The following is a 20,552-nucleotide window of genomic DNA, read 5'->3' as shown; positions in this document are numbered from 1 at the left end:
ATTCAATGTCTTCCTTAACCAGTATCTAAAGCGGAAAATCCACATGCCGACAAGACCTCTTAGATGAATAAATCACCTCATATTTAATATAAATCAGCAAAAGCTACTTATTCAGTTCACATGGGTTCCAGCACATAAGGGGGTTGAGGGAAATGAAAAGGTGGACAGACTGGCTAAAGAAGCCACCAAGGCAAATGAGGTTGAACTTAAGGTTCCATTAAGTAAAGCAGAAATTAAAGTAATAATTAAAGACATCAATAGAATATGGCAGGATAGATGGAGTACAGAGGAGAAAGGAAGACATCTGTATACTTTACAAAAGGAACAAGAAGGAGTGGTGAACTGAAACGGCAGGAGGAGGGATGGATGACTAGGCTGAGGATTGGGCACACAAGTCTAAATGGTGGGTTGTATACCATAGGGAAACATCAGTCTGGGGCCTGTGCACACTGTGGAGAAATGGAAAAAGTGGAGCATGTTCTTTTACACTGCAGACAGGATTCTACTGAAAGAGAGAAGATGAGGAGGGCAATAAGGAAACCTGTAACTATGAATAATTTATTAAGTCAGCCTAATACAGTATTTAAGGGAAACACAATTAGCAAGAAGAATTTAGTTTTTTTGTTTTATAACACATCTGTGACTTAATATCCCTTGGATCACACCTCAGCCCAGTAGATGGCGGTAATACACACCGTTTGTAAACCAACAGAAGAAGAAGCAGCTTGTACAGAGCGGAGAGGTTAGCCGGTGAGAGAGGCGGAGGAAAGCCGGGACGGATTTTGTTTTTGGCGGAAGGTTTGAACGCTAAAAACTTCAACTCTACAGTGAATGTAAAGTGGACAATGGCAGAAGAATCAGATGGTTATAGACAAGATAAAGAGAAGGTGGATGATGATGATGATGATATGTTTTGGGAGGAAGTGAGGAGAAGGCAAGTGAGACGACGAAGATCAGATGGTAGCAATAGTAGCGGATCTGTAGAAACAGTTAAGAGAAGTAAACCTATGAGTAAACCTGATAAGGAACCAGCTTGGAAAGTTATCATAGTTTTTGAACAACAAGGGCCAGATTTACACCCCATTCATGTCACCAAAGCCATAGAAAAAGAAATAGGTAAAATCAATCATGCACGCTTCTTAGGAAATGGAAGACTAATGATTTTTGCGATATCTGAAGATCAGAGAAGGGAAATCTTAAAGAAAACATCACTAAATGGATATAAAATAACATCACACGTCCCAGGAGCAATAGCTAAGAAAAGAGGAGTTATAACAGGGATTCCAGTTTCAGTATCCATTGAAGATATTAAGAATAACCTGAAAGGAGGAGAGATAGTGGATGCAAAACGACTCACCAAAGGTAAAGAGAAAACAGAAAGCCTATCGATTTTACTTCACTTTAAAGATGAAATGCCTGACAAGATACAAATGGGTTTCATGTGCTACCCAGTGAGAGAATATATTCCTCCCCCTTTGCGATGTTTTAAATGCCAACGATTTGGACATGTAGCAGCCCAATGTAAGGGTAAACTTAGATGTGCAAAGTGTGGAGAAGGACATGAATATGGGAAATGTGGAGAAAATGCTCAGTTAAAATGCTGCAATTGTGGAGGTCAGCATAGTGCTGCTTATGGAGGATGTGAGAGGCAGAAAGAAGCAAAGGAGGTCCAGAAATATAAAGTAACTTATCATGTCTCATATGCAGATGCATTAAAGGAAATAAATAAAGCTAAGAAAGACACCAATGCTAATAGAAATGTCTCCCCATCAAAGCAAGTTTCTTGGACTCCAATAAGTTATGCCCACAGCTCTAGCTCTGTAAGACAGAATGATGATGGGACCAATATGTCTCAGCTAACAAAGGTAGGCCTAACAAAGCCTAACCCAGAGCCAAAATGTTGTAAATGTAAAACACGCATTACAAATGACACCCTTTTGATTAAGGAAAATGAATTTATTGCATTCATTTGTACCATAGTAAATGTTACAATGCAACATTCTAGTAAGAGTGACCGAATTAGATCAGTTGTAAAAACTGCAAATGATTTTTTGGGTATTATAACTAAAGCTGATGAAATTCATGAAATGTTAAATAGCAAGTATGGAGAGTCACAAGTTGGTTAAATGCCTAATGGTTTTTATCATTCTCCAGTGGAATGCAAGAAGTCTAATTGCAAATGGACAGGAGTTTAAAAGGTATGTTGAAGAATTAAGCAGTAAACCAGATGTTATATGCATTCAGGAATCATGGTTAAAACCACATTTGGATTTTGTCTTAAAAGGTTACAACAGTATAAGACAGGATAGAATAAAAGATAGAGGAGGAGGGTGTGTGACCTTTATCAAAGAAGGGATATCATACAGACATTTAAAAACAGCTGAAGAGCATGACTGTATTGTGAGTGAAATTTTTAATGGTGATAATGGCAAATATACAATTGCTAATTATTATAACCCATGTAAAGCTTTAATAAATGGGCTGTTGAAAGATATTTTCATAAGATCTCATAGAGAAATATGGTGTGGGGACTTTAATGCCCATAACAGTCTATGGGGAAGTAATTATACAGATCTGAATGGGGAAGTTGTAGAAGAAATGATAAATGACAGGATGCTTGTATGTTTAAATAACGGTACTGGTACAAGGATAAATGTATACAAAAATAAAACATCATGTATTGATCTAACTCTGGTAGACAGGAAATTAGCCAGTATATGCGAGTGGGAAGTTGATCTAAATACAAGCATTGGTAGTGATCATTTTCCAATATTTTGCAGAGTAGGAATTGAACTGAAAATTGAAGAGAGTTACATACATCACAAGTGGAATTTTATTAAAGCAGATTGGGAAAATTTTTTATATAGTTGCAATAATGAAATGAAAAACATGCCAGAGAAAGAACAAACTATAGATCAGGTGAACAATAATATAACCATTCCTATTATCACTGCAGCTAGTCAAAGTATTCCTATCAGTAAAAGTCAGAAGAAAAAAATGAATGTCCCATGGTGGAATCAAAAGTGTCAAGAAGTCATTAAAGACAGAAACCGAGCTTTCAAAATATTGCGTAAAACATTAACTATGGACAATCTTATGGAATACCAAAGGAAAAAAGCTCTAGCAAGGAAAGTGATTAAACAAGTCAAAAGGGAATCTTGGAGACAGTTTTGTGCTACAATAGGTAGGGAGACAACTTTGAATAAGATGTGGATGATGGTTAAAAAAATGTCAGGCAGGTATAAGCCATCAAATATTCCTGTGTTAATTAGTGACAAGAATTTACAAGCTATATCAGACAATGAAAAGGCTAATATGTTGGCTAAAATATTTGCAAACATACATAAAGGAGATCATCTTGACGAGTGTTATAAAAAAAGGAGAGAGGAAATTTTAAGAGCAAATAAAGGTATATTAAATGCTAAAACAGGAACAGGGTCAATACTTGATGAAGACTTTACATTACCAGAGTTAAAAATGGCTGTTGCTAATACAGCGTATTCATCACCAGGAATTGACAATTTATGTTATGCCATGTTTAGGAAACTCCCTGACAAAATGCTAGAAAAGATCCTAGAACTATTTAATAAAATTTGGAATGAAGGCAAATTACCCATATTATGGAAAAAGGCAGTAATTCTTCCATTTCCTAAACCTGGGAAAGATTCTAGTAATCCAGGTAACTACAGACCAATAGCTTTAACCTCACACTTAGGAAAGTTAATGGAAAAATTGGTAGTGGCCAGATTAAATTACTTTCTGGAAAAGGAAGACTTGCTTAAAGGCTATCAAACAGGATTTAGAAGAAGTAAATCAACTAGTGATGCTCTTGTTAAACTTTGTAATGAGGTTGAAAAGACGTTAGTTATGAAAGAGGTAATGGTGGCAGTTTTTTTGGATATTGAAAAAGCTTATGACACAATGTGGAGAGAGGGACTATTAATCAAATTAGAGAAGATTGGAATTGATGGGAAAATGTATAATTACATTCTTGACTTTTTATCACATCGTACCTTGAGGGTCAGAGTAGGAAATGGACTATCAGATGAGATCATGGTAGAAAGTGGTATTCCACAAGGGAGCGTCATCAGCCCTATTTTATTCAACCTCATGATTAATGACATATTTGAGAAAGGAAGAGAAGGATTATTGTATGCAGATGATGCTGTGATTTGGAAAAGGGGGCGTAACATTTCACATATTGTGGAAAGCATACAAAAAGAGATACAAATACTAGAACAGTGGGGAATAGACTGGGGATTCAAGTTCTCTATACAAAAATCTAAGGTAATGTTTTTTACTAAAAAGAAGGTTCCAGAGACTTATAAAGTAATGTTATATAATCAAACACTTGAAAGAGTAAAAACATTCAAATATCTGGGGATGGTGATGGATGAAAGACTTACATGGAAACATCACATAGTACATATAGAAACTAAGTGCAAAAAAGTATTAAACCTTATGAGGATGATTTCTGGGCAACACTGGGGTGCGGATAAAGAATCACTCATGAACATATACAAAGCACTAATCAGATCAACCATAGATTATGGATGTATAGTGTATAGTTCTGCATGTACAACATCTATTAGGAAGCTTGAAAGAGTTCAGTTTAAAGGCCTAAGGATTGCCTTAGGAGCAATCAAAACAACGCCTACCTGTGCACTGTTAGTCGAGGCTGAGGAACCCCCAATTAAATTAAGATTTGAGAAACTGTCGTTAACATACTGGGTTAGGCTTATGGGGAGTACAAATAATCCTGCTCTGTCTGTGCTAAACAACTGTTGGGAATACCAATTAAAGAGTCCTGGTTTTGGGTGGAAAGTTCATGACATGGGGGAGAAATATGGAATTAAAGACTTTCGCTTTAGTCCTGCACTTGTTTTGAGCAAAGTTCCCCCATGGATGTTGCCAGTCCCAAAAGTTGATCTAGAACTGCTGAAAGAGAAAATGGAACAAACTAATGAACGGGCATTAGCTATGTACTGTGAAAGACATCTTGTATCTAAATACTATGGGTTTGTAAAGATATTTACAGATGGCTCAAAAGATATACAAAATGGTCATTGTGGAATTGGGATTTTTATCCCAAAATTTAACAAAAGTTATGGATATAGATTAAGTAATTTTTTATCAATATACACAATAGAGTTAACTGCAATAATTACTGCACTGAGATGGATTGAAGAAATCAAACCACTTAGATCTGTTATATGCTCTGACTCACTTGCAGTTTTGCTCAGCCTTGAATCAGGTAATACAGTAAGAGAGGATCTGGTAATTGAGACAAGACATTTGCTATTAAATATTAGAAATCTTAGAATATTAGTTCAATTTTGTTGGGTCCCAGCACATGTTGGAATTAAAGGAAACGAAATGGCTGACAAAATTGCCAAGAAAATGCTGGAAAAAGAACATATAGGAATTAATATCTCAATGGGGAAGGGAGAAGCAAAAACTAAACTTAAGTCAGAAATGCTGATCAAATGGCAACATGATTGGAAGGCAGAGCACAATGCCAGGTTCTACCACTCAAATCAGGGAAATGTTTGGGGGAAAAGGGCTACAGGTCTCAACAGAAGGGAAGAGGTTGTGTATAGTAGACTAAGGTTGGGTCACACATGTCTTAATGGTACATTGCAGATAGTAGGGAAGAGTAATGGGTTATGCAGGTACTGCCAAGTTAAAGAGGATGTAGATCATGTTCTATTTAACTGTTACAGATACTCAGAACACAGACGACAGTGGAAAGAAAGAGAGGCAGAAAATGGAATAGTGAATATCCTGAAAGAAGAAGGAATGCAAAGAGATAAAATGAAATCCCTATTTATTTTTCTCAATAACTCAGGTCTAATGAAAAGGATTTAAATTTTTTTTTTTTTGTTTACTTGATCAAATAGCCATAGTCTGCCAAGTCCCTTTACACACTCCTGTACAGTAGGTGGCGGTATGCACCAAAGAGATGTAATCTGCCAATAAACTAAGAAGAAGAAGAAGCAGCTTGTACAGCGGAAAGTTCGTGAAACTCAGTTTCACGAGTTCAGGATTTGTTTGTACGGTGTTTAAGCCCCAGTTTCCGGTCTCTTGAATTTTCCGGCTGTGTGTGATATGAGCAGCATGCTTTGGAACTGGGGAAATGCATTTCGGAAAGAGATTTACTTTGGTCAGCTTTATTTTTTCTCTGTTTTCCCTCTGCAGCAGAATCACAGGTAAGCGTACCAAATCTTCTGTTTACACGGGGGGCAGACTTCAACAGCAACACTGATACCGTTATGCTGTGTGTCACGCCCTCCAGAAATCACGCTTGAGCCAAGTTTTAGTTACTGATGGATGATCAATCTTTTAATAATAGGGGTGTCACAATTCGGTTCGGTTCATCGAATCGGTAGCAGTACGATTCGATTTCGATTCGTCATACTTCAATTTCGATTCGATTCATGAATTACCTTACATCCCAAGTCTCCCAGAACTTCCGGGAGTGTCCTGCATATTGATAGAAGCGCGCAACGTTAAGGTCTGCATCACGCATCTTAGAATGTGCGCGCGCGAGGGAGACTGTGTGCAGTGTTGCCAGATATTGCTGACGTTTTCCATCCCAAAATATGTTCAAAACCCACCAAAATGCACTTATTAAAACCACCCAATGTGGCAACACTGCCTGTGTGCCTGTTCATGTAGCGCATGCCATCCAAAGAGCATCCTGATTGGGTTACTCAGCAAAATAAGCCAATTAGCTTTCAGTGTGGGCGGGCTTTTATCCCTTTCCTGGAGGACCGACCGGCATAGCAGAGAGAGAGCGCACGCCCCAAAAAACGAAAGTGCAAAACCCACTTCAGCTCAGATTACACAAAAGAATCTCCCTGTCTAATAAGGGTAGAAAATAATGACAGTTTCGCGCGATGTACTGTTTGCAGCAGTGGTTTCAGCATTGCCCATGGTGGCTTAAATGATTGTAAAGGACATGTTGAGGTGAGGAGTGTCATTTCATGTGCATTATAGGTCTACAACAGGCTGTCATGAAAAGACCAAACTTATTGAAGATTTCCGTAAAGTAACAATGTATGAATATACATCATGTATATCAAATACACGTCATATATAAGTGTGTATCTTTTTATAAATGAGGTTAGCTTGTCTAATGTAGCATGTTGGGGAGAATCATAGTATCATATCTATATTTCTGATAAAATTTTAGGTATGATACCGTGTATAACTCTCCTACTTATTGCTCATTTCATTATTTTGAGTTAATGTTGACTGTTGACTGAAAATTTTACCTTTGTGTAACAGTTTTCAAATTAAAGTGAAACTAGTCAAAGTACATTTCTTACTTGTTTATCAACTTAAAGTGAATTGAATCGAAAAGAATCGAATCGAGTACTAATAATCGATAATCGTATCGAATTGAAGAGTGAGTGAATCGTGACACCCCTATTTAATAACGTAATCCATAAAATCCACTTCATTCATCTTTCATCCACCGTCAAACTGACAGTACAAACACAACACAAAATCAGTAGAGAAATCATAAACCCAGATACAACGCAATATAAATCAAAAACAGCAAAGACAAGAAACAAACATACTTCGCTGGCTGCATATAACTGAAGAGGGAATGAGACTTAAAGCTTAAAACACAGCATCAAACGTTTCAAACTAGCCCGCGGCTTGTAACATGGCCGCGACCATAGTCCAGTCCATTGCGCAAGACTCGGCTTGTATATAAAACGAGGATGACTCCGAAGCTTCGTCGATTCGGGTTTATTCGTGGGACAAGACAATATATACACAACTGACTGTAGCTTGTAACTGATTTCACCTCTCTCCGTGCTTACTGGCACGCGCATACATTTGATTCATAACATCAACATTCTATACAGGCGCATGCGCACAATGCATACATCACCTAGGCGAGTGGTACGGCACCTAATAATGTCCGTGTGCAACACGTGACATCGCCTGACCCAACATGACCCAGCGTAAATATTAAATTAAACACAAACATATTCTTGGACATTACAAACATGATATTTAATGAAAACAAAAAATAACAAAACAAACTATGACAGTTACACTCCCACCAAATCACATATTAGTTGATTTCACACTTAACATTAAAAAAAAAACCAGGCATTTAATATGAAACGCAATTATTCTGCTTCAATTAAAACAACTACCTTGTGCACAGGTCTATCAAGATAAAGGGGTTTAGAATTACGTCTTCCCTCATGGTTCAAGGTGGAATCTCCTACCAACAGTTTAACCCTTCTGACTCTCCCATCAGTGCTGGGATAAACCTCAACTACTTTAGCCAATTTCCATTGATTCCGAGGAGAGCCATCCTCTTGTAAGATAACAATGTCATTCACCTTTGTATTTCTCCTTTCTCGGTGGCATACTTGTCTCTGTTGTAAATTAAGGAGATACTACTACTTCTTCCACCTGGTCCAGAATTCATTTGCCAAGAACTGTACTTGACGCCATCTTTTGCGCAAATACAGAGCCTCACTCATGAAATGGCCAGGAGGTGGCGACAGAATACCAGACTTCATTGTAAGGATGTGGTTTGGTGTCAGGGGTTCAGGGGTTATTGGATCATTAAGATATTCAGTTGTTAGCGGTCTGCTATTCACAATGGCCATAACTTCCTACAAAAAGGTTCGCAGTGAAGCACTGTCGAGTCTTTTGCCAGACTGGTCCAGAATTGCTGACAGAACACTCCTGATGGTTGTTATCTGTCTCTCCCATACCCCTCCCATATGACTTGATGATGGGGTGTTCATCACAAACTCACATCCATATTTCTTAATCTGCTCCTGATCCAGGTCTTTCATGGCATTTAAAAATTCCCTCTTTGCACCTACGAAGTTGGTACCTTGATCACATCTTAGTTGCCTGACATTTCCCCGTATTGCTATGAATGCACACAAAGCATTAATGAATGCATCAGTGGTAAGGTCATCCAACATTTCAACATGTATAGCTCGAGAACACATGCAGGTGAAGAGAAGACCATACCTTTTCAGCTCTTTCCTTCCTTCCTTCACGTGAAATGGTCCAAAGCAATCTAAGCCACAATACGTGAAAGGAGGAGTCAATTCTGTTCTCTCTGGTGGCAAATCTGCCATCCTTGGTTTCTGTATACATGGATTAAAGTTTTCTGTCGCTACGACGGATTTCCGTCAGCTGGAAGCGCTAAAGGTCAATAATGAGATTGATGCAGATCCGAGGAAAAAAAAAGGGTAGGGTCTGACACCGATGTGATTTAGAACTTCACCAAGCTGCTGTGATTGCCTGTTGTTGAGCCCTTTCTTGTGCTATGTTTGAGTATATGTAAAGGAATAAGTTGTTGCGCTAGATAGGCCTAAATAAATAAATAAATACAGCCTCCGCTACTGTCTAGTCCCGGGGAGACTCGGCGTAGGCCACTGATGAAACAATTTGGCTGTCCTACTAAGCAAATAGGTTACTTGTCTACTACTAATACTAGGCCTTTTGTAGTAGTAGTAATAATGATATTTGCCTATTGAAAGGTGATCAGGTGAAAAAGTTGAAGCCGCAGCAAGACCTTTGCTATTAAGCCTTTTGTAGGTTAAACAGGCTTCGGCAGACAACGTCCTGGAAAGGCTGTATTTTTCTTTGGTTTGATTAGCCTACGATTTAATCTTTAAACATTATGGTTTCAGCAGTTCGCTTAAACATTGGAGGCTGCAGAGTCGGGCTGCAAGATTTCCCGACACTTGTTTAAGATGCCAAACTTCATAGTAAGGAGAAAATAATTCCACAGTATTTAGTGCCTCGTCAGTCTCAAAAATTAATAGTGAAGGACCAACGCGAATTAAGTCCCAAAAAAACATCTCGTAGGCCTATATTTTACATTTTCAAAAAAGTCCAGAATTGGAAGTCGGCCAGTGGAGTGTAATGAAGTGTCTCATTCACTAAGCACAAAAGGTCGGAAAACAGTGGAGAAAACAGCTATTGCTTAAATTGGCTACTGATGTTTTACATTACTAATTTAATGTATGTGACAAATTCATTGATTAAATAGATAAAGAAGCGAATACTCCAAAGCTCAAAATTCAGGAAAGTGGTGCCGGTGTCGCAAGTGCACAAGAACAGTTATTTGAAAGTTAACCTGATGAATTTGTGTGCGCGCTTTCATGAAGAACCGGGACAATTGGCATTCGGTGAAAGATTCACACCTATGACTCATTATATTCGCGCACGCCCTCTCGCCCACTGTTGCTTCGTTTTCCCGATTTACACGCGTGTCTGAAGATGGAGTTTTCAGAAATCTCCACTCTGCCCCGAGTTTGCGAAAGTAGCTGTTTTCGCCGACTGAAACCTCCGTATAGGTGTGAATGAGAGGTGCAACCGAATAAATAAATATGCGTTTTTTTTATCCGGCTACATGCAGGCCATCACTGCGCAAAGCCTCTAATGTTGAAATGGTAGTAATATTTGTTAAAATAATAGTAGGCTAATTTCCACATTAATTGGTAAAATGGCACAAGGGATGTGATGGGGGGATGGCTGTTTTATAAGGGGGATGATTTGAGATTTTTATTTCAGAAGGGGGATGCCCCCCACATCCCCCCCCCCCCCCTCAACTCGAGTACTGCGTATAAGGCCACCTGACATAGGCCCTTCGATTTCCATTACTAGAGCGCGTCAAATTACTTTCGGTTTTGCCAGCATGGACGCGCTTCTTTTAAATGAAGGCACAGATGTGTCAAACATCAACAGCACGGTAAAGAATAAGTGGAGATGGGCTTGGCTAAATGAAATAGGCGATAATGGCAAGCCATTTAGTTCATGGTGCAAAAAGATGAAAATGGCAGGTGTGTGCTTTTGTGTAGTTTGCCATAAAAAAAAAAGTCTATGGAAGCAATGGCAAAAAACTAGATGCCTTTGGCTTCACTGCCAAGAAGCAGAAAAAGTGAACTTTCACTTTACTTTTCTTGTTTCCTGGTTTTATGTCAACAGATTTTCTTATTTTTCTTTCTGTTCCACTCTTTTGAAAGCGTGGTTCAAGTTCGACTGCACTTGCACTTTTCTCTTAACCACTGTTGTGCATTACTAAAGTATTGTTGAAATAAATTTGCACTTTGTGCTGAAAACTTGATGTTTCATCATTTATAGCCAGTAATGACAATGATAAAGTCCTGCCTTAGCTTTAGTCATTGTTAAAATTATGTAAATGTACTATAAGTAGGGGCCTAGGGGATAATGGACAGCACGGCGTTTAAAATTTGACGCATCGCTGACGTGGTAGGGGCCAACGATATGGAGCTTTTTTTTTCAGTCAGATTATTATTATTATTTTTTTTTTTTGCTTTAATCCATGTGTATATGACCCCTGTGCTTTCTGCACGTTGTGCATTTGTAGATGTAAGACCCGACTGCGCTACTACAGCCAGTGATCCAAATTCCATTGGAGCGCAACTCATTCACCGTCATTCCTCTTCCTTGGTGGTGCACCTTTTCATGATAGTGCTTAATAAGCAAAGAGGATACATGACTGACCCTTGGCAGGATGTTTGATGTGTGGATGAAGAGCTGATTTTGCCAGCCGTCCCCCAACTCTAAGTAGGCCATACTCGTCTATAAATGGACTTAATTTGTACAGTTTATTTACAGGGTCTTTGGGTCTTACTTCACTGCATTGCTGAATGCTCTTGATTTCATGAGTGAACGCTTCACCTTGGACCAACTTAATTATGAAAAGTTCTGCCTCTTGCCTTTCAGCAATACTAGTACTATTAAGTTCATCATTCACACCCTTTAATTGTCTAGCATAGCGCTTAAGACGAGCAACAGCCATCACTGCTCTTTTCCAGTCAGAAAACTTTGAGAGATGGTCTAACAATGTCCTCTCCTCTTTCACCGTAGTGCTGAGCACCTGGACTCTTTGAAGTTCCGGATAATCGACATCAAGCTCTCTCATCGTCTTGTCTTCCAGTGTTAGCTGCTCATTCCATAGGAAATCTGGGCCAGAAAACCAATTTGAATTAACCAGTTCTTTTGCCATTAGGCCTCTTGAGGCATGATCTGCAGGGTTATCTTCAGATCGCACAAAGTGCCATTGCTTGGCATCTGTAAGAGACTTAATCTTCTGTATTCTATTTGCGACAAAGATGTGAAAACGTCTGACGTCATTATTGAGATATCCAAGAACTAATTTGGAATCCGTCCAGAAATGTTCTTGGAGGCAGTCTAATTCCAGTTCAGTTTTCAACATGGCACTCATTCTTGCTGCCACCACAGCTGCACATAGTTCGAGTCTGAGTACTGTAGTTACTTTAGTGGGGGCAACACGCGACTTCCCCATAACTAGTGAGCAATGAACATCTCCTTTGACATTGGTTACTCTCAAGTAGGTACATGCTCCGTGACCTGTGACGCTAGCATCTGCGAAGTGATGGAACTCATAGTGCTGTACATCTTTAAAATCTGCTGGGACAAAGCTACGTTTGATTTTTACACTGCAGAGGTTTGGAAGATCTTGCAACCATAATGTCCACAGTGTTCCAAGCTCTTCTGGGAGTGGCTCATCCCAACTCACTTTATCTCGGCAGAGTTGTTGTAGAATCTGCTTTCCACAGAGAATGAAAGGTTCTAAAAACCCCAATGGGTCGTAGATGGAAGCGACAGTGGCCAACACTCCCCTTCTGGTCATTGGGCGTTCCTTGACCGTAACCCTGAACTGGAAGTCATCAGAAGATACGCACCACTGCACGCCAAGAACTCGTTCCATGTGTAGCTCTCAAGTTCATGTCAACATTCTTAATGCTTGGGGCACGGTCCTCCTCTGGGATTGACTTCAGGACTTCCATACTGTTAGAAGTGAACCTGTGCAAATGCAGCTTGCCTGTACTACACAACTCCTTTGCCTCCTTAAAGACCTGATGACACGTTTTTGACGTCTTTGGCGATGTTTTATAACATAAAAAGTAATTCCCGATGATCCATATATTAATTCACGAAGGCGCCTATTTTACAAGTTATGATAAACGCGGCTATTTGGGCAAATTTGACGGGGCTGCAGCACCCAGGAGACGAATGAGGAGGAGGGACTATATGACGTCATCTAAAGAATCTTCCTCCTCACTTACCAGTTTGTTGTTGATGCGACAGGTGTTCAGTTTGTCATTATTAGTATTATTATTATACATTATTATGCATTTATTTTTATATATAATATATTAGTTATTATGGGCAGCACGGTGGTGTAGTGGTTAGCGCTGTCGCCTCACAGCAAGAAGGTCCGGGTTCGAGCCCCGTGGCCGGCGAGGGCCTTTCTGTGTGGAGTTTGCATGTTCTCCCCGTATCCGCGTGGGTTTCCTCCGGGTGCTCCGGTTTCCCCCACAGTCCAAAGACATGCAGGTTAGGTTAACTGGTGACTCTAAATTGACCGTAGGTGTGAATGTGAGTGTGAATGGTTGTCTGTTTCTATGTGTCAGCCCTGTGATGACCTGGTGACTTGTCCAGGGTGTATCCCGCCTTTCGCCCGTAGTCAGCTGGGATAGGCTCCAGCTTGCCTGCGACCCTGTAGAACAGGATAAAGCGGCTAGAGATGATATGAGATATTAGTTATTATGCCTTCGCGTTGTGTTGCCGGCTTTTGCTCCAAAACCCACAAGGATGGGGTAAGTTTATTCAAGTTTCCCGGAGATCCCGAGGTGCATGCGAAGTAGCAGTTGTAGTATTTTGCCTTTGCATTGTGGTCTCTTATTGCCAAGTTGAAAGAATTTGTTTCTCAAAGCAAGCACTGAGGGAAAGCTAACTTAGCCAGACAAGTAGGCTACAGATTGTCATTTGCTTACGCTGATGTAGGTTATCAAATATTTTGCTTCATTCAAGGATAAAACTCAGAAGCCATAAACTAGAAGACGTGCCTGCCAATATTATCCTAAATGTATCACGGATCAGGCATAGTCGTAAGCTTATGTTAGCCGTTTGCATGCTCCATTAGGAACTATGTATTCAGTGTAGCATACGGCTTACATGATATAGGCAGTGTTTACACATGCAAGACAACAATACACAATATTAAAATATTGATTCCGTAACATTTTGAACAAATACGGGTTGACCTACCAATCCTTGTTATCCAACCTTGTGGTGTTCATCAATGCTGGGCTGTCTGCCTGTCCGCTGTCCATCTCGGGGTCGGAGTCGCTCTCGGATTGCACAGTAACAGGTTCAAACCTGTACGGTTGGATGCACCCGTGTTCGTCATCACTAGATTCTTCCGATCTATCCCACTCACAACACAATTCTAGACTCCCAGAAGAGGAAGAGCTAGCACTAGAGAGTTCACCGGCGTTTTCATGCGCCATTTCCATTGAGTAGAACCAGAGTAGAACAGCCAGTGAACCGCAGCGTGTTCTTCCGCTGACGTCACAGCATGGCCGCGAGCCACGGACCCAGTTTTCTTGCGCTGTGCAATTAAAAGTTGGATATTCGTGTAACAACAGCTTCTTTTCACGTAATTATAACAGAAATCTAACATGTTTGCCATGTTGTATAGTTTATTTAAGAAATTGCATAGAGTCATGTTCGTGTCATCAGATCTTTAATGAGTCGGATTGCTTCAGTATCGGAGGTTACACTAATGAACCCATCATCTACATAAGTTTCTCTTGACAAACTTAATTGTGTTCTGGTCAAACTGACCCTGGGCTTTAAGGGCTAGATGTTGAAGGCCAAAGTTGGCACAGCCAGGCCATCCTTAAAAAAAAATCCGTTTCCTGTCCACCGGGTGAGCAAAAAAATTTTCAGTAGGGAGGGAGGGAGGGATTTATTTATTTATTTATTTATTTTAAATGGATGGATAAGAAATCGCAATGCTGTGTTTGCTTTTTCTTTCAGTACTTTTTTATTACAAAAGCAGACACATTTAATAAAATGACAGTTTAATCAACTGAAACTTGTAGAAAAACTTTAAGTTAGCATTTTAAATGCTGACTGCAACATTTGCAAAACTTTTACAAAGGTACTTAAAATGTCCGACACACGGACTTTTCGTAGTTCTAAATCGACCGTTAGGCCTAGTTCGGATGAAATTACACTATTAAAATGATCACTGAATGATTTGTTTTCCTGAATCTTTACTATTTTGTTGTTCGCTAGAATACCATTTTGCGATTTCACACTTAAGCAAATGTTTGAAAACTCCGGATCTCCTTCCTTCATGGTGGCGGACATTTTTTTGTGCCGCACGGCGCATGCGCAGAGCTGATTCGATAGGGCTTTCCACAAGCGCCGGCTGCCGGCCATACAGCCGACTACACAATTAAGTCCAGCCGGCTACTTTAATGACTATTATTTTTGTAGCCCACAGGCTCTAAGTATTAATTTTTGATTTTAATAAAATTAAATGTTTATCTAACGGACTGACAATGTCAAACTGAACCGCACTCATTTAAGTTGTGATTCGCCCTGTTTGTACCGATAATAACCACAAATTCCCCGCCGACTTTGTTGATCAAGGGAGAGTAACTCATCTGCGGCCCCGGCATGCGGTGTGCGCGCGCACTCGGCGGAGGCAGTAGTGTGTCGGGGCCGTCGGAGGCGACATCGAAGGGAACAGAAGCAGAGATGACGCTTATTTTGTCTCCGGTAAACCAGTCTTCTCTTGTTCAATTACGTGCTGGCATCAAAAGACACCATTGGTTGTAAATGAAACCAAATTGAGTGGTTGGAGTGTATTTTCATACACAAATGGAGAAATGTTCGCTGATTGTGTAGCCCCACTGCAGACCGTTGTCGTTGTTAATTCATAGCATGCTCAGCAGCGTGAATGTGTCATGCACCGAAAATAAGAGATTTACACGCCAGGAACGCCTCATGATGCAATACGCAAGAAAAGAAAGATGATTTACTGCCATTTTACTTTGTATTTGAGTAAAGTGAATAAATAAATGGTCTGTGGAAAATACATTTAATCCTGGGAAGTGTGTGCACGGGAGTTTATTATTAGTGATGCAGTGCTATGCATTGCAAACTATTGACTCCCATATAGGGAGCAAAGCACAGCAAACTCTTGTTCTTCCGTTTTTCATCTTCTGTACAAATTTCGATTTCGAATAACCCAATAATCGTACATCGCACACAGACAAACAATACATCAAAACGTGTGTCTCGATCAGACTCGCTATGCTATTACTTTGTTCAGCATTCTACGATTTTTTTTCGCGACGTAGTCGCAAAAAACAATCTCAATTTCCCATTCATTTTCTATGGAATTAATTGAAAAATCGCACATTTTCAATGTTTTTCAAACATCCGCTGCTCTGGCATGCTTTCACCTAGAGACATGATTCAAACTTTAAAACGTAGACAAACTTCTACTGTGTGGATATGGCATTCAACTTTTTTGCTAGGTTCTATACTTTTTGATCAGTCACAGATCAAACACCATGATCAATTCTGGAGAAATTCAGGCTTTATAATGGGTGTCTATGGCGTTACACTTCAGTGGAGCTCGTTAAGTTAGCGTGTAGAGCTTGAAAAAGTAGCTCAAACTTTCTCATTTAAACTGTGTTTTTAGCCACAAATTTCACTCTACACACAATTTTCTCAAAAGTTGTAGTCACACTTGTCTTGATTCACACAATGTGTCTACCTGAGCGATAGGATTTACAGTTTTTGAATGAGAAGCCTGAAAGTAAGGAGAGGACAGGCGCGCTGCCCCATTCACTCCCATTATAAACCTGGCAGCGCTTTTACTGCAAAATCAGAAAAGTCACTTGTTTTTAACTCGCTCTAGTGTCCACATTTTTTACACTAGGGACAAAAAGCTTACATCAATGTGTTCATGGGAGCCTTGTAGCACTCAATGTAAAAGAATTTTGTGAATAGCTCCTTTCGTTTCCATGTAAATCAGCGTTGTTCGAGGAAAGGGAACTCAGAAAAAGCGCTCTTTGCTTGTCATAATGTGTCTTTTCCCTGCACCGTTACCAAGGCGACGAGCTCCACTCAGGGAGCAGAGAGGTGAGGGGCTGCTCTCTTTCTCTCTCTCTCTCTCACACACACACACACACACACGCTCACAGCATCGGAGCCTCATGGTCGTCTCTAGTTTTGTTTACTCCCCCCGGCGTTAAAAAAAAAAAATGTCACCTGCACAAACGGCACTCACCTGGCCGGTGGACCAGAAACCGAACATTTTTTGATAATGGCCCCAGGTGAAGAGGCTGCCCCAAAGAGGTGGACTTTCATTCGAAATATTGATGGAGGACACTGAAGGTTGCCATTCTCCCACCAAAGGAATCTCAAGTAGTCTCTGTCGTCAGATTTCACGTGGAATTGATGAAACATTCGTTCTATATCACATGTGATGGCAATAGGGCCCTTGCGGAACCTGCAAAGGACTCCCAGCAAGGTATTTGTAAGTTCTGGCCCAGTGAGAAGGTGGTCATTTAAAGATGCATCTTGGAATCTAACACAGTAATCAAAGACAACACGTATTTTTCCAGGCTTTTTAGGGTGATAGACACCATGATGGGGAATGTACCAAGCTGGATCATTATTTACTTCCTCTTTTGGGACCTTTTCTGCATCGCCATGACTAATGAGATCTTCCATAAAGTTAATATAGTCGGAGCAATATTGCTGATCCTTCCTCAGTCTTTTGCCTAAACACATCAAACGCTGGACAGCACAGGATAGGCCACAGTCAAAAGCTGAAAATGAGCCTAGAAATGGAGTTTCGTTCCGAGAATCGGGGCACTACATTTCAAACACATCATGGCATTACTTATACCCACAAGAATCGTATATAAAAAGTTCTCCACTTGAAATCCTGCAGTTAATCAAAGAAATTCTATTAAGAAGCGAACTTTCTTCAAGCGTGTAAGGTTCCCGATTCAGTCGTTATGAGGCTACCAGTAACGGCTCGGCCAATCAGAGCAAGCCTAATGGGTAAGTAGGTCAATCATTGCGCAGCGCGTTCACTGTCAGAACGCGCTATCGTTCAATCCCGTTCCGAGAATCGGGGCGTTACATTTCAAACACATCATCAGGGGCTTCAAAGTTTGGGAGAATAGCAGGATACAAATAATTTACAGCAGGGTGCAAAATGGTAAAATGTCTGCCAGCGGCAGACATAATGCACGCAAAGCGTGCAGGGATATATATAAATAAAGGGCTGTAACGATATGCGTATCGAAATCGCGATACGCAGAGCCATGATCCGTATCGCGATACAAGAAGGCAGAATCGCGGTACACCCTTTCAAACTTCTCCTCAGCCCAAAAACAGAGGCGCTTCCAAACTTCAATTTATGAATACTTTACTTTTTATTTAAATTACATTTTAAACTTACTTAAATTACTTTTATTTTTTTATATCTATCAGTAAGTCGTTTTTTCGCCGACCTGCGACAATCTTCTGCGAGTCACGCAACATCCACACTCGCCACTGGCAGAGCATTCATTTCTTTTAAGTGGTCGCCATTCTGGTTGCGACGCGGGGAGCGAATCTGTAAACAAGCAGCTCATTGGCTGGCTAGGTGTGCCACAAGCCAATCACAATCACCTGACCGGAAAGGCATGCAGTGTTGCCAGATTGGGCAGGTTTAGGTGCTTTTTGGCTGGTTTTGAACATATTTTGGGGTGGAAAACGTTAGCAATATCTGGCAACACTGAAGGCATGTCTGCTTGGGCGGAAGCCTTCTGCGGCAGTTACATTTTGACACGCGAGCAATGTATCACCATAAAAATTCCGTAATTTCCATCTGTTTTCGCGATCACATAAAATCATTGGCCCTATGAGAGTGAGACAGTGAGAGAGCCACCCCCCCAAAAAAAATCTTAATGGATTTACACGATTTGGAAAAATGACTTTTTCAGAACCGAAAAAAACGGAGCTTCCGGCTCAACAGTATTATTTTGAGGAATAAAACAATCTTTGGATATACATTTGTTCATTTTTGCATACATATTACTCATTCTCTGCAGTGGTCTGAATTATTTGTTATTAAATAGTTAATGTAAGTAAGTAAATGTTAATAAGTCAAATGTACTACTTTAAAAAAAACATTTTAAAAAAAATCGTGGGCGTATCGAATCGTGGGTCAAAAATCGCGATACGAATCGAATCGTGAGTTGGGTGTATCGTTACAGCCCTTATATATAAAAGAGAGAGAGAGAGAGATGCAAGTACGAATTTTTCATGGGACGGGATGGTTTGGAACAGGCCATCTAAAATTGGGATAACATTTACCCGGGACGGGTATTTGAGGCGGGTCGTCTAGCTTAAGCTTGATTAGCGTTGTTACGCACGCCAGTGTTTCCCACAGAAATTTTGGACACTATGGGGGAGGTGCGGGGGTTGTTTAAAATTGAGTGATATGTTAAATATTAAGTTATTACTGAAAAACTATTGATTTAAAAAAAGACACTGGGTAATGGTCCTATAAACAACTTTACCAATATAAAAGATTACCAGGACTACAAAAATGCAGAAAAATAGGCTTTACTTATCCAAATGCACCTGTTGGTTCAAAAGTTAAAGTGCAGAGAACCTCACAGCACAACATGAAGTTACCTTTAGAATATAATATAAATGCCTCAGCTTTCATGTAAGAAAAAAAAACTATTGATATTAGTACTGTGTGCAGGCAGTCTCTCCTGAAGACTAAATTAAACAATTATAAACTAATAAAATAAATGGCTCAGGCTTCATAGAAGAAAAAAAAACAATTTGAACAGAATCTCACAGTATGATGCTGAAGCTGCCTAAACAATGGAAAATAAAATACCATTTTGGCAAAAACGTTGGCATCCATTAATTTCTTGTATTAAGTAAAAAAAAAAATATATGTTGCCAGATACTGCTGATGTTTTACAGCCCAAAATATGTTCAAAACCCGCCAAAATGCACTTAAAACCACCCAAATTGGGCGGGAAACTGCGCAATCTGGCAGCACAGGCAGCAGTAATGGCTGCACTCATGTCGAGGATGTAAACACCCTTGACGCGGCAACAGACATGCATGTCATAGTGGATGTAATTTATGTTCACAACTTTTTTTGCTGTCAGAAATATTTAATATTAAATTTTGTGACTCGACTGACAATAGCCGGCGGCATAACAAGCCATAGCCGGCGATTTGCCGGCGGTGACTAGCTACTTTTGAGACCGCTGCATCATGACATTACTTATACCCACAAAACCTGCTATAGAGAATATACTCGCTTTCTCAGTAAAAAAGAAAAGGCTGATGGAAAAGAAGGGTATGTAAATGATGTCTATGTAAATCAATTAAGTTATCTGTTAGGGCTACTGAAAGATTCCAATCCAATATTCAAAAGATAGAAATGATGAGATTATTAAGATAATACAGGTAGGCACATATACCAGTATTTCTAAAAAGAATATTGTTACTCAGGATGTGCCTGGTGCCTTTCTTTCTGACCAAAACCCATTCCCCCTCCCAAAGAAATAATTCAAACTCGAAATGATTGACCTACTTACCCATTAGGCTTGCTCTGATTGGCCGAGCCGTTACTGGTAGCCGCATAACGACTGAATCGGGAACCTTAC

General features: G+C 40.0%; 2 protein-coding genes across 2 annotated transcripts in view; both read left to right on the top strand.

Annotated features, from left to right (window-relative positions):
- The first annotated feature begins 845 nt into the window (after positions 1–845).
- On the top strand, positions 846–5,988 carry LOC132892204 (uncharacterized). The gene is made up of 4 exons (XM_060930597.1): positions 846–1,865; positions 2,155–2,198; positions 5,724–5,848; positions 5,942–5,988. Exons 1-4 carry the CDS (start codon positions 846–848, stop codon positions 5,977–5,979), a joined length of 1,227 nt encoding a protein of 408 aa, XP_060786580.1. The 3' UTR covers positions 5,980–5,988.
- A 3-nt stretch (positions 5,989–5,991) lies between these two features.
- The window catches only part of LOC132892052 (nectin-3-like), a 51,269-nt gene continuing 36,708 nt past the window's right edge, over positions 5,992–20,552 (top strand). Inside the window, exon 1 of the mRNA XM_060930403.1 lies at positions 5,992–6,209. Coding sequence (XP_060786386.1) covers positions 6,137–6,209 — 73 coding nt within the window. The 5' untranslated portion in view covers positions 5,992–6,136. The remainder of the gene's footprint in view (positions 6,210–20,552) is intronic.

This window comes from Neoarius graeffei, chromosome 9, assembly GCF_027579695.1.
Source record: "Neoarius graeffei isolate fNeoGra1 chromosome 9, fNeoGra1.pri, whole genome shotgun sequence".
NCBI lineage: Eukaryota > Metazoa > Chordata > Actinopteri > Siluriformes > Ariidae > Neoarius > Neoarius graeffei.
This window is presented reverse-complemented; position numbering and strand designations above follow the sequence as displayed.